This window comes from Lineus longissimus, chromosome 18 (assembly GCF_910592395.1).
Source record: "Lineus longissimus chromosome 18, tnLinLong1.2, whole genome shotgun sequence".
NCBI lineage: Eukaryota > Metazoa > Nemertea > Pilidiophora > Heteronemertea > Lineidae > Lineus > Lineus longissimus.
The window spans coordinates 5,547,640-5,570,085 of NC_088325.1; the positions used below are offsets into that span (position 1 = coordinate 5,547,640).

General features: G+C 38.5%; 2 protein-coding genes across 4 annotated transcripts in view; both read left to right on the forward strand.

Annotated features, from left to right (window-relative positions):
• LOC135502518 (uncharacterized) overlaps positions 1-22,446 on the forward strand; it is a 476,607-nt gene that overhangs the window by 440,579 nt on the left and 13,582 nt on the right. The gene's annotated exons all lie outside the window — the stretch shown is intronic.
• The window catches only part of LOC135502520 (neural cell adhesion molecule 1-A-like), a 79,219-nt gene that overhangs the window by 43,191 nt on the left and 13,582 nt on the right, over positions 1-22,446 (forward strand). For 2 of the 3 annotated variants that reach the window (XM_064795437.1, XM_064795438.1), the window contains exons 5-10: positions 776-1,105; positions 1,759-1,892; positions 2,526-2,724; positions 10,354-10,505; positions 18,281-18,409; positions 22,223-22,351. In XM_064795437.1, the coding sequence (XP_064651507.1) occupies positions 776-1,105; positions 1,759-1,892; positions 2,526-2,724; positions 10,354-10,505; positions 18,281-18,409; positions 22,223-22,351 (1,073 nt within the window). The remainder of the gene's footprint in view (positions 1-775; positions 1,106-1,758; positions 1,893-2,525; positions 2,725-10,353; positions 10,506-18,280; positions 18,410-22,222; positions 22,352-22,446) is intronic. The other variant, XM_064795439.1, reaches the window with a different exon arrangement.

The window sequence follows — 22,446 nt, forward strand, 5'->3', positions numbered from 1 at the left end:
TTATGGCCGAAGGTGTTTACGGTCGTGGCCTCTATAGAACCATATACATAATCCGTCAGAATACAATATGGTCGGTCACTTTTTAGAGGGGGACATTTTCTACTTCTGCACCGGCCTGCGCATCTGATTATGATATGCACGCTATTGCAGCTCTGGCCAATGAAGCCACAGACAGGATTGATCGTATATGTAACGTGCTAAATTGGTCATAACAGGCCTAATAGAAATGCATCGGAATTATCAATAACGTTAGCTTTTCGGGCGGGGTGTTAAAACATTGTCAACTTCCGACTACTGACACAGTTTCCTTATGTGTCAAGAGATTTGCAAACAAAAAATAATTGGTGATTTTCCTTACAGTCAGGCGAGCAACTGGTGAATTTTAAACTGGTAGTTTTCGACAGAATATTTGAGACAATCGCACAAGTTTGAGAGACGTTGATTTCGACCCGTTTCAACCAACAGGCAGAAAAATACTAAAAAAACGCCCCCAATTGCTATATTAGCAAAACTCTTAACCATGTTTTCGAAAAATGTTTCTTTGTATCTGTAGACTTGCCAAAGCCAATTGCTTTTTCAATACCTCTCCAAATGTTGACTTGACAGTTAAAAGCATACTCGCGTCTAATTGATTGGTTCGGATCTAGTTAGTAAATCTTCATTACTTCTTTTACATTATTGACCGGTGTTTTATTCCAGCACAGCCAGGACCAGTCAACGACATTCACCACTTGACGCCTTAGATCCAGAGAGTAAATCTTCGTTTTCTTTTCAGCATTGACCGGTGCTAATTACCAGAATGATATCACAGTACAGCCAGGACCAGTCGAAGTGAAGCAAGGACAGAACATCAGTCTGTGGTGTAAACTGAAATATGACCCTCATAAAGTAGTGCCGGTAAACTGGCATTCGCCGCCAAATTTCAAGACAAGAACAAAGGAGTGTTCTTCTTTTGCAAACGATAAATATATCATGTCATGTTCAGACGCCAGATACTCTTTTAGGTATTATAATATGACAATAATGGATGTACAATGGGCCGATAATGGGGAATATCGGTGTATGTATATCAACCATATGGGCATTGTGGATTTAAAAGTTCGGGGTAAGTTATAATCAGGAGCTACACCAACATAAGGCATAAGGGCATTCTAATCTAAGAACTCACGAATTAGAAATAAAGTTGATTGCAAATGACTATAATGCAAGAATTGTTCTTTTGGCGCCCATGACACTAAAACTAGTGAAAGTGCTAAAGTCATGATTTATATTAAGGTGTACAAAAATGTGCCATGGTTGAAGAAGCTATAGCCCAGGTAGCCAAGTCAGCTACAGTACATTGTACAGTGCGACTCATGTAAATACGAATACATACTTCAGACGAAATCTCGTGAACTAATGCACCATGCTCAGGCTGCGCAATTTTTTTCAGTTTTTTTTTCTAATGGTACATTGGTTATGGCAGAAATTGACACGAAAGTGTGGACGAAAGTGTGGACGAAAGTGTGGACAGCGGCCCTCTAAGTTCGGTGGGCTGGCATTTCTTTGTCTTTCAATATATTTAAAAGAAATTGCAGTATATTATGCATTATATGGTTTTTCGCCATGTAACATTTTTTATTTCAAAGTCTTTTTGAAAAATTCTCGTTAAAATTATAGACAAAAACATTCCGAAATATGATTTCGCCCTCAGTGTTGATGCGAACCATGTGCTTCCACTTCAACGTTGTAGGCTGATTTTCTCTTGTCAATTTTCAGTTCCGGTTACAGATGTGACACTAGAAAAAGATGTCAAAAGCTCTGCTGCAGAGCCCCAGCGCTTGCATGAGTACTTTACCTGCACAACAAACTGTGCATTTCCAGCACCCAAGATTTCATGGCTTGTAAATGACGTAAGTAGAGCAATATCAGAGGACGATGTCTTGACTTTAGCAGGTCTACACCAATTGAAACGATTTATTGATATTTGGTTTGAGGAGACTGCTAGGGGGACTATAGGCAGGAGAGGGGCTAAATTGGCCATCTTCAGGGGACTACTATACACTGTAAAGACCCTGGGCTGTCATTTCGAATTCAGCACTAGATATATTCCTCGTGCAAGCGTGAATCATTACGACGTAATATGAGATGTTAAATAGTGACCTCGTGTAACTTTATCTTGCCTGCCTAGCTGTTGCCTATATTGCCCTTTTCAGATGAAGTCGGTGACAGTGGTTCCTCGAGCAATAAAGCTACTGTGCAGTTTTTAAATGACTCTTGTTCAATAATAAAATCATAACAAAATACTTCTTTATAAGGACCCTTGGCACTAGGAAATGCTGTCTCTAATTGAGAGAGTTACACTGATTATCTGGAAAAAAGTACTGTACCATTAAGGAAACGACATTTTGCTACTAGTGAAGTATTTTGAATAGAGATGGTGTCCTTGATGGAGTGGTGTCCGCAAAAGGGAGGTTCCACTGTAGTGTAAGCGATTAAGATGAAATAGACACTGTAGCTTTACCATTGCCATACGTATTTTCCAGCAACACTTTAATGGCAAAACAACGGTCAGAGAGTTGGGCTGCTCAGGGGCCAGGGAGGGCCAGAAACAGACTATGAGCACAGTGTTAGTAATGAGCACAGACATGGATAAGGAGAGGAAAGAATATAACATTAAGTGTACGGCAGAAAACGTTGTTGGAGAGCCAAACGTTTCAGAGGCAATGGCTGTCAATAATGATGGTAAGCATCTTACAATTGTTTGCGTTATCATATAGCGTTGTCTATTTTTTGAGACCTCCCACAATGTTTATTTCGGTTTTGTCAGGCCAGTTGAAATAATAATCATGGTGAATGTCTAAAAATGATGATAACTTAATTTCAGAAACAGATTCCAAGTTTTCCTATACTGGTTTCCTATACTACCACTATTTTTTAAAATGCCATGTTCAACATGTTCAATGTTCAGACCACTTCTAAGAAAGAAATCATTGTTTAATAGGTGAGGTATCCTGAAAATATCATGAAAGCTTTATTAGCCAAGAAAAAGTATTAAAATTTTAGACCTTTTTTAGTTTCGCTTGCCGGATCAAATAGCTATTTGAAGGTTAAACGTAAATCAACTCAATTTCTCCTCACCAGGGGCAAGAATCATAAATACGTAGAAGGCATATGTCGCTTTATCATACCTCATTATGTGGGCCAATCACGTCGCGTCATTCGCCGTCACGTGCCATGCGATGAATTTATTATTATATGGTATTATTCTACTGATGACGTCATCGATGACGCGTTATGTGGCTTGCCGCCCAGGTACCATCTCGACTTAAATTATAATGCGCCGTACTTATTAAAACGGATAAAGCCTCGTGAAATAATGTATTTACCGGACAAATAATTTTGACTATTCTATGGGTTGACGTGCAATATGCATATATTATTCCAAGAAATAGAAGCTTCAACAAAGTCTATGCGGTTTGCAATCATAAAGGTTTGATATACAAAATTTGTTGATGAGGTTTACACCACCGGTTTGGCAGTACCAGAGTCTTTCTAATATTTGAAAGACTCTGCCGGCAGTACTAAGCAAAAATGTTTATGCTGTCGTCATTTTGTTGTTTTTGAATTCCGTCGCCCGCTCTATCTTTTCCCTCGGCATCCCGTGCAATGCGATTAAACTCTCTATATTAGGTCTTGATCATGGCAGAGTAATTCTGTTATTGAACGATTCTGGTCATAAAGCGAGCTAACACCGATACACCCAGGCGTGACATGCAAATGGTGAACAGAGAGAAGCTAGCTCACTCTTGGTGTTTGGTTCAGGCCTCATAACCTCATTTCCCCATTCAACATTGGGATTTTAATTAGGTTTCTCGAAATCCGTGGTTTAAAAGAAAACTCGGACAAGGTCGGAAGATTCTCCAACAAGTCATTAAACAATCGAGAAACCGTTTAGCCAGGGACCTAAACCTTATTGATTATATTGTAATCAAATTACTTATTAAATTCGTTATATATTACTAATTTATTACTAAGATAAATATTGATGAGATTGAAATTGCAAGAATCTTATAAGAAAAATATTGTCGGAATTTGTTTCGTAGCAATAAATCATAAGAAATCAATTTCACTTAAGTTATTATCGGTAAGATATTAATTTGCTATAACTTAGCAAGAACATAATTGACAATAATTTTTCTAACAAGAAATTGGTAATTTCTATCTTGCTATTTCTGTATTAAGAAAAATATCGGTAGTTACTTGGTAAGATCAATATCTTAAACTCATTAATTGCCGCACGCAGTGCACAGCAACTTAAAATCGTATTGATCACCCAGGTGTTAAACAGTTACAATCCTGATCTGAGATGCAAAAGTTCCCTTTTTTGAAATTCCACCATGTTAATCATCACATGGTGTCCTACTTATTTCTTGAATATGTATCTTATGAAAAGACTTTGCCAATATTGTAAACTCGTCTGGCAATTAAAACAAGCTGAAATGGTACACATTACATCAAAAGGTACACCATTCGATCCTGCGTGTGCGTTTTCATCATGTCGGAGTCATTCATGTTTGCACCCGAATCGAACCCGCCCCATTTAGATGTCGATTTCAATCAGTGAGAAAATAAACATACAAAGGCGTGCAATTCTAAATTACCTGACAACGAGGACCCATGGCTTATAGGCCGCGTATCCGATAGAAAAGAGGACAGTATTCTAAAGCCCGCACCACACGGTGAAATTTGCGTGATGCAAGTGACACGCGTGCACGTTGCGACAGGCAAATTCTCACTGTGTGGGGTCGTTTTTTGCTGCGTATCTTCCTCGCGTGTCGAGACGCAGCCGATCTAGCATGTTTGATATTTTCTCGACACGCGAGGAAGTTAATCACCGTGTGGGGGCTACCTGCAGCAATGTTGCGCGAGTTCGACGAATCACAACAAGCAGATCGGTCACATGATTTATAGGTCAGTCACATGATACCAAAATGGCAGCGCCCGGGAACTGTCAAATCCTGAGACAAGACCACTAATGAATATTCATAGGTTGGAGGGTCGAGGCCTATCAATTAGACGAGTGCATGTTTTTTACTCTCAAGTACATATTTGGAGAGGTATTGAAAAAATATTTGCTGTGGCAAGTCTACAGATATAAAGAAATTATTTGATGAAAAAATTAATTTCGAATTTTGCTAATTGGGTAATAGGGGGCGTGTTTTGAGTTTTTTCTGCCAGTTGGCTGAAAACAGTGGAAATATCAAAGTCTGTCTAATTTGTCGATTATAAAAAAATTTCCGTGGTCAATCACCAATTTCCATCGCACCAGTTACTCGCAAGACTAATCCGTATATCATATCCGAATTTCAGTTTCACTACTTGACGCGTTCTTTGATGCGTCGCGGTCAAACATTGACAATTTAACTGCTAAAAGGCTTAAAAAATCAATTGTGGTCTTGTCTCTATTTACACTACATTTTGGGTCAATATAGTGAAAAATTTGAATGTGCTCAAATCACTCTAATTCATTTAGAATATTGTATTGCTGATGATTTAAGGTCAAAACAAGCTAAAATAATGAGAAAAAAACTTAATTTGACCCAAATAAGAGTCAACCTAACCCCGGTCTAAGTTCGGTTTCATTTTTACAAGTCTTGTTGTGTTGCCATTCATTTTGTAATTTCTTTGAAACTACTTAGGCCTTGATTCTGAAAGTTGTGCCCTAAGCAGCAAAGATATTCCTAAATCACATCCTAAATTTTCAGCTCCATAGCTTGCATATTCTGGCCAGGGCAGGTCTTTGAATTTGGTGCTGTTGGCTGCAAAATCATGACTTTTTGTCGATTTTGTCCTCTTTCGTCGCTTTGGCACAGTTGTACCACTCTTTGAAATGTCTCTCATTTCTCCAAAAATGTCCAGATATGACTTTCCTTTGTTGGAGAGTTGTGGGATGTCATGTACATTAGTTTGAAAAAAATCTCAAAATGTTAACCCCTGAAATGTACCTTCATTGAGACAAGACCACTAATGAATATTCATAGGTTGGAGGGTCGAGGCCTATCAATTAGACGAGTGCATGTTTTTTACTCTCAAGTACATATTTGGAGAGGTATTGAAAAAATATTTGCTGTGGCAAGTCTACAGATATAAAGAAATTATTTGATGAAAAAATTAATTTCGAATTTTGCTAATTGGGTAATAGGGGGCGTGTTTTGAGTTTTTTCTGCCAGTTGGCTGAAAACAGTGGAAATATCAAAGTCTGTCTAATTTGTCGATTATAAAAAAATTTCCGTGGTCAATCACCAATTTCCATCGCACCAGTTACTCGCAAGACTAATCCGTATATCATATCCGAATTTCAGTTTCACTACTTGACGCGTTCTTTGATGCGTCGCGGTCAAACATTGACAATTTAACTGCTAAAAGGCTTAAAAAATCAATTGTGGTCTTGTCTCTATTTACACTACATTTTGGGTCAATATAGTGAAAAATTTGAATGTGCTCAAATCACTCTAATTCATTTAGAATATTGTATTGCTGATGATTTAAGGTCAAAACAAGCTAAAATAATGAGAAAAAAACTTAATTTGACCCAAATAAGAGTCAACCTAACCCCGGTCTAAGTTCGGTTTCATTTTTACAAGTCTTGTTGTGTTGCCATTCATTTTGTAATTTCTTTGAAACTACTTAGGCCTTGATTCTGAAAGTTGTGCCCTAAGCAGCAAAGATATTCCTAAATCACATCCTAAATTTTCAGCTCCATAGCTTGCATATTCTGGCCAGGGCAGGTCTTTGAATTTGGTGCTGTTGGCTGCAAAATCATGACTTTTTGTCGATTTTGTCCTCTTTCGTCGCTTTGGCACAGTTGTACCACTCTTTGAAATGTCTCTCATTTCTCCAAAAATGTCCAGATATGACTTTCCTTTGTTGGAGAGTTGTGGGATGTCATGTACATTAGTTTGAAAAAAATCTCAAAATGTTAACCCCTGAAATGTACCTTCATTGAGACAAGACCACTAATGAATATTCATAGGTTGGAGGGTCGAGGCCTATCAATTAGACGAGTGCATGTTTTTTACTCTCAAGTACATATTTGGAGAGGTATTGAAAAAATATTTGCTGTGGCAAGTCTACAGATATAAAGAAATTATTTGATGAAAAAATTAATTTCGAATTTTGCTAATTGGGTAATAGGGGGCGTGTTTTGAGTTTTTTCTGCCAGTTGGCTGAAAACAGTGGAAATATCAAAGTCTGTCTAATTTGTCGATTATAAAAAAATTTCCGTGGTCAATCACCAATTTCCATCGCACCAGTTACTCGCAAGACTAATCCGTATATCATATCCGAATTTCAGTTTCACTACTTGACGCGTTCTTTGATGCGTCGCGGTCAAACATTGACAATTTAACTGCTAAAAGGCTTAAAAAATCAATTGTGGTCTTGTCTCTATTTACACTACATTTTGGGTCAATATAGTGAAAAATTTGAATGTGCTCAAATCACTCTAATTCATTTAGAATATTGTATTGCTGATGATTTAAGGTCAAAACAAGCTAAAATAATGAGAAAAAAACTTAATTTGACCCAAATAAGAGTCAACCTAACCCCGGTCTAAGTTCGGTTTCATTTTTACAAGTCTTGTTGTGTTGCCATTCATTTTGTAATTTCTTTGAAACTACTTAGGCCTTGATTCTGAAAGTTGTGCCCTAAGCAGCAAAGATATTCCTAAATCACATCCTAAATTTTCAGCTCCATAGCTTGCATATTCTGGCCAGGGCAGGTCTTTGAATTTGGTGCTGTTGGCTGCAAAATCATGACTTTTTGTCGATTTTGTCCTCTTTCGTCGCTTTGGCACAGTTGTACCACTCTTTGAAATGTCTCTCATTTCTCCAAAAATGTCCAGATATGACTTTCCTTTGTTGGAGAGTTGTGGGATGTCATGTACATTAGTTTGAAAAAAATCTCAAAATGTTAACCCCTGAAATGTACCTTCATTGAGACAAGACCACTAATGAATATTCATAGGTTGGAGGGTCGAGGCCTATCAATTAGACGAGTGCATGTTTTTTACTCTCAAGTACATATTTGGAGAGGTATTGAAAAAATATTTGCTGTGGCAAGTCTACAGATATAAAGAAATTATTTGATGAAAAAATTAATTTCGAATTTTGCTAATTGGGTAATAGGGGGCGTGTTTTGAGTTTTTTCTGCCAGTTGGCTGAAAACAGTGGAAATATCAAAGTCTGTCTAATTTGTCGATTATAAAAAAATTTCCGTGGTCAATCACCAATTTCCATCGCACCAGTTACTCGCAAGACTAATCCGTATATCATATCCGAATTTCAGTTTCACTACTTGACGCGTTCTTTGATGCGTCGCGGTCAAACATTGACAATTTAACTGCTAAAAGGCTTAAAAAATCAATTGTGGTCTTGTCTCTATTTACACTACATTTTGGGTCAATATAGTGAAAAATTTGAATGTGCTCAAATCACTCTAATTCATTTAGAATATTGTATTGCTGATGATTTAAGGTCAAAACAAGCTAAAATAATGAGAAAAAAACTTAATTTGACCCAAATAAGAGTCAACCTAACCCCGGTCTAAGTTCGGTTTCATTTTTACAAGTCTTGTTGTGTTGCCATTCATTTTGTAATTTCTTTGAAACTACTTAGGCCTTGATTCTGAAAGTTGTGCCCTAAGCAGCAAATATATTCCTAAATCACATCCTAAATTTTCAGCTCCATAGCTTGCATATTCTGGCCAGGGCAGGTCTTTGAATTTGGTGCTGTTGGCTGCAAAATCATGACTTTTTGTCGATTTTGTCCTCTTTCGTCGCTTTGGCACAGTTGTACCACTCTTTGAAATGTCTCTCATTTCTCCAAAAATGTCCAGATATGACTTTCCTTTGTTGGAGAGTTGTGGGATGTCATGTACATTAGTTTGAAAAAAATCTCAAAATGTTAACCCCTGAAATGTACCTTCATTGAGACAAGACCACTAATGAATATTCATAGGTTGGAGGGTCGAGGCCTATCAATTAGACGAGTGCATGTTTTTTACTCTCAAGTACATATTTGGAGAGGTATTGAAAAAATATTTGCTGTGGCAAGTCTACAGATATAAAGAAATTATTTGATGAAAAAATTAATTTCGAATTTTGCTAATTGGGTAATAGGGGGCGTGTTTTGAGTTTTTTCTGCCAGTTGGCTGAAAACAGTGGAAATATCAAAGTCTGTCTAATTTGTCGATTATAAAAAAATTTCCGTGGTCAATCACCAATTTCCATCGCACCAGTTACTCGCAAGACTAATCCGTATATCATATCCGAATTTCAGTTTCACTACTTGACGCGTTCTTTGATGCGTCGCGGTCAAACATTGACAATTTAACTGCTAAAAGGCTTAAAAAATCAATTGTGGTCTTGTCTCTCCTATGAGAAGTATTATGGACCAAGAAGACCAAATTGCCCTTATTCTCCTGCTGTTACTCCGTCGGAGGCGGCGGCGGAGGCGGCGCCGCGTGGACCGTAGTCTTTGGACAAGGCCATGGATTCAGAGAAGAGAGGATAAGGGGGCCTATGCAAATCTAATTGCTGAATTGCGGGAGGAGGACCCCATGAAGTATCGCCAGTTCCACAGAGCTGCCATTTTGGTATCATGTGACTGACCTATAAATCATGTGACCGATATGCTTGTTGTGATTCGTCGAACTCGCGCAACATTGCTGCAGGTAGCCCCCACACGGTGATTAACTTCCTCGCGTGTCGAGAAAATATCAAACATGCTAGATCGGCTGCGTCTCGACTCGCGAGGGAAGATACGCAGCAAAAAACGACCCCACACAGTGAGAATTTGCCTGTCGCAACATGCACGCGTGTCACTTGCATCACGCAAATTTTCACCGTGTGGTGCAGGCTTTACCATTTGCCCGAATAAAGTGGCCTTAAATTAATTGTCCTTTTAGAACATATGCAAAAGGAATACAAGTAAGATACACAATGAGAAGGTACTAAGCATCGTCCTTTAGTAGTACAAAAACCATGAGTATATTGCAGCCTTTCGGACGAGGAAGTTTTTTGATTCAGGGAATTATCGCGCGAGGGAGCAAGTCTCATTTTGGTGCATGTATGATGTGACACTCTTTTTGAAGCTCAAGGTGCACATAATATAGTGCCACAGTAGCGCCACTGAGGACTGCTGTTGGCATATCATAATTAACTGTGGGTGTTTGAAACATGGCTGACGGTCGTCCAAATATGATGGACGGGTGATTGTGTTTTTTCACAGAGCCGCTGGAGTTTTTATTCATGCAAATCAGCTTCAATGATATTGATGTCTTAAATTGTTAATGACATATTTTTCTTTCCAGTATTTCGGCCGGTAACTCCCAGTCCACCTCAGTCCATTACGGCTAAAGCTTTTTGGCCAATAGTGGCAACGGCACTATTTCTATTGCTTGTCACAGCAATCAGTATCGCCTTCATTGCCGTGTACGAAAGACATCGTCGACAGTTTAATAGAGTGAGTTTTCAGATTATTTTTGTTGCAGCTTCTTGGCACTTTTCTTAACCATTTGCTGTTGCATAATCTGCTCAGTAGCTTCCTTGTCGAGTCCATATTGGTCATAATCATAAGAATATCACAACCGCTGTGAAAAGATCGCTTGAATGGGCACTTAAAGGGATACGGCGTTCATGTTTACTAGTAGTGGTGGGTCAGGGAAATTAAAATAAAGTTATATACACAATGCAGTACATGTAGTGCAGTCATCGTTCACGCATTTTTGCTGAAACTTTGCACATGTCTGTCTACACAACGACAATTTATCTTCAGTTCTACGATAAACGCGATTGTATATTTTGAAAGTCACTTTTAAATTTCAAATTTTTAAGGAACTTTAAAGGAATAAAAGAAAACAGATATTACCTCTTATCTTTGTAAATAAACTTCCCGAAGTTGTTGCCACAATCAACATTTTATTTTCATTGCTGACCAGCTCGAGATTGAATTGCGATTTTTCTTAAATTCCCGCCAAATCAGATAATAATGCTGCGGTCCAATCAGCATTAGATGAAGCTGTGTAGCTTTCGGTTCACGGTGTAGCCTGGGGTCATCACTCTACTCTGGCAAATTGACCATGTTAAACGATGTCCTGGCGTCGTAAGAAGTTATATTGCAGTACTGGAGTATGAAGAGAAATATCGAGCTGGTGACGGTGTATTCCTGTTTCGCCTATTCCTGTTCCGCCTATTCCTGTTTCGCCTATTCCTGTTTCGCCTATTCCTGTTTCGCCTATTCAAATGTATTGCTAACCTCCCCACAGACGTAGGAATATGAACCGTCCCTTACTGACCGACCAAACCCGAGGAGAGCCACATATGTACGCATTGAAACAATACGTCAATGGAGAGAGGGACATAATGAGTTACGTTGATGCCATCAGTTACCTTGTCTGACATAATATCATGATATGTATTTTCCACCTTGTTTGACTTTATATGTGCTGTACCTACATGTATATTATGACATGGGTTTAACAGCTGATTTTGATCAAATAATTATGAGAATGTACAATATTATGTATTTTTATCAAAAACTCATGAATTCAGTTTTCATAAAATAAACGACTGCTTTACTCTACTTAATCGATTAGTTTTTACTGTGTGTCAGTATGGTCCTATGGTCCTATGGTCAAATAAGTCCCGGACTGTCCCCGCTTTCAAGGTGACTCTTTCAAAACGGTCATGGCATAACAAAGTTGATGGCATTTGATTAGTCAAATTGTCATCACATCGTTAACATCATCCAATTGTCCCCTCACATTTTCCCCATAAAATGGACATGCATCCCTAAGGTTCCCCGTGGGAGAGTCGATTTATTGTAGGGGTACTGGAAAGTAGGCGAAACAGGAATAGGCGAAACAGGAATAGGCGAAACAGGAATAGGCGAAACAGGAATTTTGTAGGCGAAACAGGAATAGGCGAAACAGGAATAGGCGAAACAGGCATAAACCCTGGTGACTTCGGAAGATTTGGTATTAACAGATTATTCCAAATTGTGAGTTAAAGAGATCCAAGCATGGCACAATTCTTTATTCAGACTAGGTGAATGTGGTAAAAATAACTAAATTGGTGATTACTGTTTATGCAGCTCATTGGCTACATATTCATCTGAGGGGAACTCGAAACTGCTACCATGTATCCCGCTTATTCCCGCCTAGGTTTTAACTGGGCCGTTCAAAACTCCCCATTTCTATATGCATTTTGCTTTAGGTTTCATTTAATCACCGATTAAGGTTGTTAGTACAGTCTTAAAGACGATTTCACGGCGTAAAGCATACTTATAATGCGTACTTAGGATATCAGGCGTAGTATGTACTCCTTTAAAGAGGAAACTAGGTTAGTTGTAACGGTATTGGCGCCCAAAAGTTCAATGAGAGCGAAGGTTTCTTATGGCTATTTGAAAATACAGAGGTAATATTCCAAATTTGATATAGCGCAACTTTAAGCAAATAGTGATCGAGTGCTCAACTATTATTTAGATATATGATTACCCCGGCAATAGGCCTGTATTCCGAATTTAAGCTAAACTAACCTGGTAGTTTTACAGTCAAGATGGTTCAACGCAGGGAATCAACTCGATAAATGACGATTGAAATGCATTGAAGCTGAGGATGGTATTCAGCTCTCATGTGTCATATTACTATTTGGTCATCTCTACCGTCCAGGGCCCGGCTGTAAATCTCCGCTATCTGGTTTGGCGGCCGCTAAACCACCGTTGTCTTAAAGGGAACTGAAACCGCCAAGCCAGTTCGTATTCCTCGTTTTCATTTCCCGCGTATCGGGTGATCAGAACGAGGCATGAATGAAACATGGCGCCTAGCTGTCAATCATTGAGTGACGTCACTACTATGGAATTTACTACGAAAACTCATGAATGAAAGATCGCATGACTCACGTGATTCTCACATGATTCTCAATAATAACAAATTGAACTGCGCATGCTCGGGCACTGGGGGCGGAGCTACAAATCTGAACTCGAATAGGAAGTTGGAAGTTTGACTTTCTCGGGCGGTGAAAGTCGAAAAGTTGAATAAATCGCTCGGCGGTTCCAGTTCCCTTTAACAGGCTGCCAATGTTGCTCCGTTAGGCTTAGCGGCCGCTATGCCACCGCTAAGTTAGCGGTACCTCAAGGGTTTTGTCAATGGGTGCTACCAAGTATTAGCGGAACGCTTGGGTTCCACTAAGTTCAGCGGTCCCCCAAATTTAGCGGTTGCTAGATTAACCAGGCTTTCAACAACCGGGTCCAGGTTCCAATTGACTCATTGGTGGAGAGAATCAAGTTGGGCATAGTGCTTTGTTCAAGAACACATAGATAAAACAGCTATGATCATTCCACATGTTCCAAAAGTCGAACCCGCGACCTCCTGATTATGACCCCAGTGCTCTAACCTCAATATTGTCGATGCCACCACTCTCAGGTATTGGCACAAGTGAAGGAGTACACAAATAAATAGCAGGATCGTTCATCTGATCCCAAAACTGTCATCTGCATGAAGAAAACTGTGACAGCGATCAGTTACTCCCACTACCCCTGGCTAATGATAAGGACATTTGCTGCATGTACTGTAGCCGGGCACGCTAGGTTATGCCATACGCAAAGTCATTCTCGGTAAGAGGGTTAATTCACCTCACTCTGAAGGCAGACGTATGTTTCTGAATACAAATTAAAACAAGCTATCTCACTGTAAAATGAGCACATCTTTCTGATTTCTGACTTCCCGAAGAACTTGGCTGAAGACCTTGACATGATAGCTGATACACATCTAGGTTCCCCTCTCTCTCTAAGACGCCCTGCTTTCTCTTTCTCTTTGATCCAACCCCCTTATTTTTTGCAAGTCTGTATGATGTGTTCGCGATTTGTTGACAACTCAGACCACATATTGTTGTCGGGGATGAGAATAGTTAAAATCCAAAAAAATTCAAATAGTTTTACTAGTTTCATGAGTAAAGGATAGGCGGTGCTACTGGTCTGTGAGAAAGGTATCATTAAAACATAAATTTTGGTTGCATCTGTCTCCAATTTGGCAAAATGAATATATCCCAGTTACGTTGACCCTGCCATTGGCTGTGCAGTCATCCGACGTGACAATTTTAATTGCTGCTCTAGTTTTTTGTTTGGGATGATTCAGTTTGGGGTATTTATAGTGGAATAATCAGATGCCCATCAACCATATCCCGACCAGGGCGATATGGTGTCATATCCCAACGGTCAATACGGTGTCGGACATCTTTCAGCTGTTTGCGTGCGGACTGAGGGCAGCAATCCCTCAGATGAGGACTCCAATCCACGTGAGACAGTGCCGAAGTCGACAATGGCTGCTTCATAAGTCCATATCCCTTCGAACGTCATTTGATCATTCCTCCCAAGCCGTTGGGGTTGCTTGTGGACTGGAATAGGCCAAGAACTGTCCAGGCCTAGAACTGCTCAACTGTACTGATAGATCAGAACAGTTTCAGCAATACAGTAGAAGAGAATGTTCTGTCGCTGTTCCAACCAACATCACATTTCAATGGTTACCTAGCATAAAATGATTACATGTAAGATAGACCACTGTCATAATTAATTATAAATGACACACCTTTATCAATGGGGGATTATCCGCCGAATATATAATGACCTCGTGCCATTTCACTGATTACCTCACCTTCCTATTTCAATTATGCAACCTGGCACTTTCAGAATTTTAGAACTGTTCTCTTCAGAGGACAACTCTGTTTTGCTTTGAGTGGTTGTTTGCAGGAGAAAATGAGAAAACAAGCATTTTCCAAACCCACCAATCTTAACTTATCTTTTTGCCAGTTTTTGCCAATCACGGAAATATTCTACGTTTCTTCCTGGATAATTCCTACAGTGACAGCTCCCGTGAAAGACAGTTGCTAAAGCTGCCCGCCAAAAAATGGGGGTAAACCAATGCGCTTTTTAAATATATTGAATTATATTGAATCATGCCGAAGTGAGAAAAAAACGCATCAACTATCACTGGACGGTATTTCAACACACGGCTGACGCACATCCCAAGTTCAGTTTACACATTCGGCGGCTTCAGCAGTAAAATGTGTATTTTCTTGTCATCAACCAATTGAGCAGCGCTCCAGCTTTCAGAAACTCCCAAGAACATCTACATCAACACTGACATATACTGTATGATGAGCATGAAATCAACGTCGTGAACTCAGACTTTAAGTCCGGGAGCTGAGCGACTTTTATTTAACACACAGGCTACAAATGATTTGAATGTGTTGTGGGTTTGAGTACACCTACCTGACCATAGAAATCATATTCTTAAGATTTTCCAGTAATGGGTGTAGGAGATAGAGAGGTTGGACTTTTTGTTAATGTTTTGCACTTGAACGGTAAGATTTAATAGACCCTATAAATGTATTACCAACAGATAGAAACATGGTGCCTCTGAGTGAGATAAGCATGTTTTCAAAAGCCCCCTTGATATGTTATAGTAAATGACATTTTAAATTGGTTTCTATCGAAATCAAGGCAAAATGCATTACAAGTCATTTCGAACCACACTGCCACTTAAAAACAAAACAAAAATGCTCAATTATTGGTAAAACTTTTACAAATCCAACCTTTCAAGATTTACGAGCACATTGGTGCTTGTGCTCGGCTCCTGTACCAGCTGTGTCCGTTAGAGATTAAGTAATTCAGCGTTTGTCATTTACGGTCAGTCTTTCCTTCGATATTCACCGATAAGTGTTGTCTTCAGCCTGAGTTGTAGATTTTACTTCTAAACATAAGGTTTTTGGAACTCCGGTGATTGTCTTTATCTTTCTAACAGTAGTCCAAAATGTTTTATTTCGACATACCTTTGTTTTCCTTTGAGAAACACTCCCTTTGTCTGTCCATGCCCTTCATGTCTTTCTTTGTTGTAACATGGTGATCGTCTTTATAACTTTATATTGTACCTTGAGACATGTACGAAAGAAATATTGGTATTAAGTGATATTCAAAAGTATTCCAAAACCCTTCAAATAGTCCTCAAAAATGTATGAAGGAAGCACAGCTTTTCTGCTGCAACTTATTTATCTCACCGATGGTATATGAATGAAAGAGAAAATGGCCACTCTGGCGAATTTATTGTCCATGCTTGCCGAGTATCAGGCAGGCTTCCAACTTGTCGTGTTGGCCTGCCCTAGGAAAGGAAAAAGTTATTCACTTTTAGAGCTGTCACACTTTGACGCATAGCTGAACTTATACCAACTCTTGTGAATTGGTGCACGCTGATATGAATTTGCAATAGGTTTGGTGTAAGTTGTACAAATTAAAGCGTATTAAGCACAATGCAAATGTTAAATGAGATTTTATTCTTCATTCAAAATGACCAAAAACAGTAGGGTTAATTATTTCATGAAAATATCTCAAAAATTGAAAACGTTATGATTGGTCAAAGTAAAAGATTCGGCAAGGCTCATTAAAGATGGGACTGCTAGATTATGATATGATTTGATGTCATAGCATGTACTCAAATTTAATGAGATATTTAATTCTTGAAATACTGGAAACGTACTTTACATACAATTATTAAATTTATCACATGCGTAGAGTATACAATTATGACATGTATGAATGAGTCTCTCATATCCAAAACTGCATAAATCGATTACGTCATAACATGATTATGTTGCATAATAACAGGGATAATGAAGAAATGCTGTTATGTTGGCTAACATTATCAACATTTCAAAACAAACACTTCGGGTTTTGATCTGAAACCTGATAACGAACCCATCCTAGAAAAAATATCTGATATACTCAACATATGGTTACATAACAATAAATGGGATATTAGTAGAAGTTGATAAAAGAAAATTTCAACAATTTAATGATAATTGTAGGATACTCATTGAACATACATTGTATGTTTTATTGTGTTCTGATGAAAATTTCAAAAGATATTCAGATATGAAAAATTTCATTATATCAGAATACACGCTATGACATCACTAAACTAAATCTATTTATCCGTAGACCAGTTTTTCCCAATGATGCCTGCTGGATCTCCAACTTTGAACGCCCATATATAACTCCCCCAATTTTCTATATTTTTTTCATGAAATAAAGATCAATTTAGTCCTACTCCACTTCCATTAATCCTAATCAAGTGCACCACAATTGGTCATTGTGCTTGGAATTTGAAAGCACGCTTGCGCTGTCTCAATATGACGCACATCAGTAATAACTATATGCCGACGTATGTGCATTTTCACCAACAGGCTAATAACATTTCTCATACATGAATTACTACTGTACGTCCTAATGTGACAGCGCCATTAAGTTGGGAAATTGTGTTTTTGATGACTTTCAACGAAATGTTCTCGTGTTCATCTGGAAATATGAGATTCACACTCATGTATGATTAAGTTGTAACGGTATTGGCGCCCAAGAGTTAAGTGGAAGCGAATATTTCTTATGGCTATAACAAATATACATGTACAGACTGATGTAATATAACTCCAAATTTTATAAAGCGCAACGTATAGCAAAGAGTGAGTGCTCAACTGTGATTTGATATAATAAGAATTTACAAAGCGAGTGTGTGTTTCGAGTGGAAATATCACACGAGTAGTTGTATTGGCCCAAGGAAACCCACTCGACCTGCATGCGATCTCGGGGGTTTCCGAATTCATACATTCGAGATTTCAGTCAGCAAATACACGTATTTGCGAAAGGTAGTAAGTGATAGTTGTAGTAATGTGTGTTCAGGTTGATGACGAAACCGCACCCATGCAGTGTTGCCCCGCTGAATAGCCCTGCGACTGAATTCTGCTGTTTTCTTTGCTGCGTGTTTACAACTGTTCGCTGTACATTATGCAGAGTGTGGTTGACCTTTTTAGTTTTTTAAATTTCATTCAGAACGTAGATACGTCATCTGAACTCACACGGCACTTGGAGGGTATTTTCTTTAGAGTGTTCCTCACCAAAGATGGGTTGCATTTTATTTGCGTGCCATTATGTTTATGTGCAATTTGAGGTTTTTTTGGTCAAGTGACTCAAACTTTAGACAGCGGCCAAAATAAGAGTCCATCGCAAGCTTCTTTCTCATCAGCACTTGGACCTTTAACTCTCTTGTCTAATCACCTCCATGAATCAGCATTTGAGACACGGTCATACAATTTGATCTTGATTTGATATTTTACCATATTAACATCTATTCACATACAAAACTCTGGATCGAGTTTGCGCGTGCCTAGACTCAGTAGTGTCTTCATATTTTTCAGGATGATTCATCAAGGGAAGCCCGGTTCAATGAACATTCGGCTCCTCCAAAATATGAGAAGAATGATGGGATCAAATACCATAAAGTTTCGACATCTGCGCATGATTTTCACAACGCTCATAATGAAGAGGTAAGTTGGGTGTCCTCTATTTTGACTCGAGTTGGACGAGAAACGTGCAAAATGTATGAAGCAAATATCGCATTACCTAGGAGAGTGAAACGCCCATGTAGTTTAAATATCTTAATCACACGATGAATAATCTCGTGTAATCTCGACTGTAACTGATGAAATACACTTCCCCTTTCATGGCTTTTGCGTCATTTTCATTGTAGTCCTTTGTTACATCAGGTATCGTTTGACATGTTAGAGAGTTTTTCCCGAATGTGTGCGATATGGACGCGTCCCGTTAACAGGACGTATAATCTATGTTAAAATGCGTTTCCAAGGTGTTTGCATGAGGACAACCACTTCGTGTTGTATCTCATTGGAAACACCTGATTTCTCCTCTTTCTGCAGGATGTTAAATCTGGTGTTTTGTTACTTTGAATAAATCATAAGTGTCGCATTGGCTCCTTTCTCTATTCCCCAACCACTGTGGATATTTTGCCAATTTAACCGGAAAAATCAGGGAAAAATTCTACATTTCTGGATATTCAACTCGTACAGTGACCAATTCCGTGAAAGACAGTTGCTTGAGCTACCCATCAAAACCAAAAAAAATTAAATCGAGGGGGGTCAACCATTGCGCTTTTGAAATATATCGAATAATATTGAATCATGCCCAAGTAAGCGAAAAACGCATCAACTATCACTGGGCGGCATTTCAACACACGGCTGACGCACATCCCAAGTTCAGTTTACATATAAGTCGGCATCAGCAGTAAAATGCGTATGTTCTTGTTATCAACCAATTGAGCGCTCCAGCTTTCAGATATTCCCAATAACATGTCTCTAGCAAAACAATTGATACATCAACACTGACATGCACTGCATGATGAGCATGAAATCATCGTCATGAACTCAAACGTTAGAGTCCGGGAGCTGAGCGACTTTTATTTAACATACAGGCTACAAATGATTTGAATATGTTGTGGGATAAAGTACGCCTACCTGACCATAGAAACCAAATTCTTAAATTTTAAAGTGGTGGGCGACGTAGACCGACTGTAGGAGATAGAGGGGTTAGCATTTGTGTTAATGTCTTCATCATTGGACCACGAATGGGAGCTCTTTACAGGAGCACAAGGATCGATGTACACTTAAATCTTGAACGGTTGAATTTAGACTCTATAAAAATAGAAACATGGTGCCTCGGAGTTAGATAAGCAGGTTTTTAAATGCCCCCTTGATATGTTATAGAAAATCACGCTTTGGTTTCTTAGGAAATCAAGGCAAAATACATAAACAAGTCATTTCCAACCATACTGCCATTTAAAAACAAATAAAACATGCTTATCTAATGTTTCTATCTGTGTGTAATACATATATAGGGTCTAAATCCAACCGCTAAAGATTTACGTGTACATTGGTGCTTGGGCTCCTGTACTAGCTGTGTTTGTCAGAGATTAAGTTATTGAGCATTTGTACGAGACATGTACGAAAGAAATGTTCGTAGTAAGTGATATTCAGAATTATTCCAAAACCCTTTAAATAGTCCTCAAAAATGTATGAAGGAAGGACAGCTTTTCTGTTGCAACTTATTCATCTCACAGATGGTATATGAATGAAAGAGAAAATGGCCACTCTGGATAATTGATTGTCCATGCTTGCCGAGTATCAGGCAGACATCCAGCTTGTCGTGTTGGCCTGTCCTAGGAAAGGAAAAAGTTATTCACTTTCGGGGCTGTCACAATGTGACGCATAGCTGAACTTATGCCAACTCATCTGAATTTTTATCAACACGATGATGCACGCTGATATGAGTTTGTGATTGGCTTGGTATAAGTTGTACACATTAAAGGGTATTAAACCTAATGCAAATATTCAATGGGATTTTATTCTTCTTTTAAAACGACTAAAAACATTAGGGTTAATTAAATGCTTTTTATTTCATGAAAATATCTCAAAAATTGAAAACGTTATGAGCGGTCAAAGTTAAAGATTCGGCAATGCTCATTAAATGGGACTGCTAGGTAATGTTATGATATGATGTCATAACATGTACTCCAATTTAATGACATATTTAATTCTTGAAATACTGGCAACGTACTTCACATACAATTATTAAATTTATCACATGTGAAGAGTATACAATTATGACATGTGGGAATGAGTCTCTCATATCCAAAACTGCATAAATCGATTACATCACAACATGATTATGTTGCATAATAACAGGGATAATAAAGAAATGCTGTTATGTTGACTAACATTATCAACATTTCAAAACAAACACTTCGGCTTTTCATTTGAAACCTTATAACGAACCCATCCTGGAAAAAATATCTGATATACTCAACATATGGTTACATAACAATAAATGGGATATTAGTAGAAGTTGATAAAAGAAATTTTAACAATTTAACAATTTAATGATAATTGTAAGATACTCATTTAACATACATTGTATGTTTTATTGTGTTCTGATGAAAACTTCAAAAGATATTCAGATATGAAAAATTTCATTATATCGGAATACACGCTATGGCATCACTAAACAAAATCTAAGCAGCATCTCTTTATCCGTAGACCAGTTTTTCCCAATGATGCCTGCTGGATCTCCAACTTTGAACGCCCATATATAACTACCCCAATTTTCTATATTTTTTTCATCAAACAAAGAGCAATTTAGTCCAGGACCTACTCCACTTCCATTAATCCTAATCAAGTGCACCACAATTGGTCATTGTGCTTGGAATTTGAAAGCACGTTTGCGCTGTCTCAATATGACGTACAGCAGTACTATATGCCGACGTATGTGCATTTCACCAACAGGCTAATAACATTTCCCATACATGAATTACTACTGTACGTCATAATGTGACAGCGCCATTAAGTTGGGAAATTGTGTTTTTGATGACTTTCAACGAAGTGTTGTTGTAGTGTTCATCTGGAAATATGAGATTCACACTCATGTATGATTAAGTTGTAACGGTATTGGCGCCCAAGAATTAAGTGGAAGCGAATATTTCTTATGGCTATAACAAATATACATGTACAGACTGATGTAATATAACTCCAAATTTTATAAAGCGCAACGTATAGCAAAGAGTGAGTGCTCAACTGTGATTTGATATAATAAGAATTTACAAAGCGAGTGTGTGTTTCGAGTGGAAATATCACACGAGTAGTTGTATTGGCCCAAGGAAACCCACTCGACCTGCATGCGATCTCGGGGGTTTCCAAATTCATACATTCGAGATTTCAGTCAGCAAATACACGTATTTGCGAAAGGTGGTAAGTGATAGTTGTAGTAATGTGTGTTCAGGTTGATGACGAAACCGCACCCATGCAGTGTTGCCCCGCTGAATAGCCCTGCGACTGAATTCTGCTGTTTTCTTTGCTGCGTGTTTACAACTGTTCGCTGTACATTATGCAGAGTGTGGTTGACCTTTTTAGTTTTTTAAATTTCATTCAGAACGTAGATACGTCATCTGAACTCACACGGCATTTGGAGGGTATTTTCTTTAGAGAGTGTTCCTCACCCTAGATGGGTTGCATTTTATTTGCGTGCCATTATGTTTATGTGCTATTTGAGGTTATTGGTCAAGTGACTCAAACTTTAGACAGCGGCCAAAATTAGAGATCATCGCAAGCTTCTTTCTCATCAGCACTTGGACCTTTAACTCTCTTGTCTAATCACCTCCATGAATCAGCATTTGAGACACGGTCATACAATTTGATCTTGATTTGATATTTTACCATATTAACATCTATTCACATACAAAACTCTGGATCGAGTTTGCGCGTGCCTAGACTCAGTAGTGTCTTCATATTTTCCAGGATGATTCATCAAGGGAAGTCCGGTTCAATGAACATTCGGCTCCTCCAAAATATGAGAAGAATGATGGGATCAAATACCATAATGTTTCGACACCTGCGTATGATTTTCACAACGCTTATAATGAAGAGGTAAGTTGGGTGTCCTCTATTTTGACTCGAGTTGAACGAAAAACGTGCAAAAGGTATGAAGCAAATATCGCATTACCTAGGAGAGTGAAACGCCC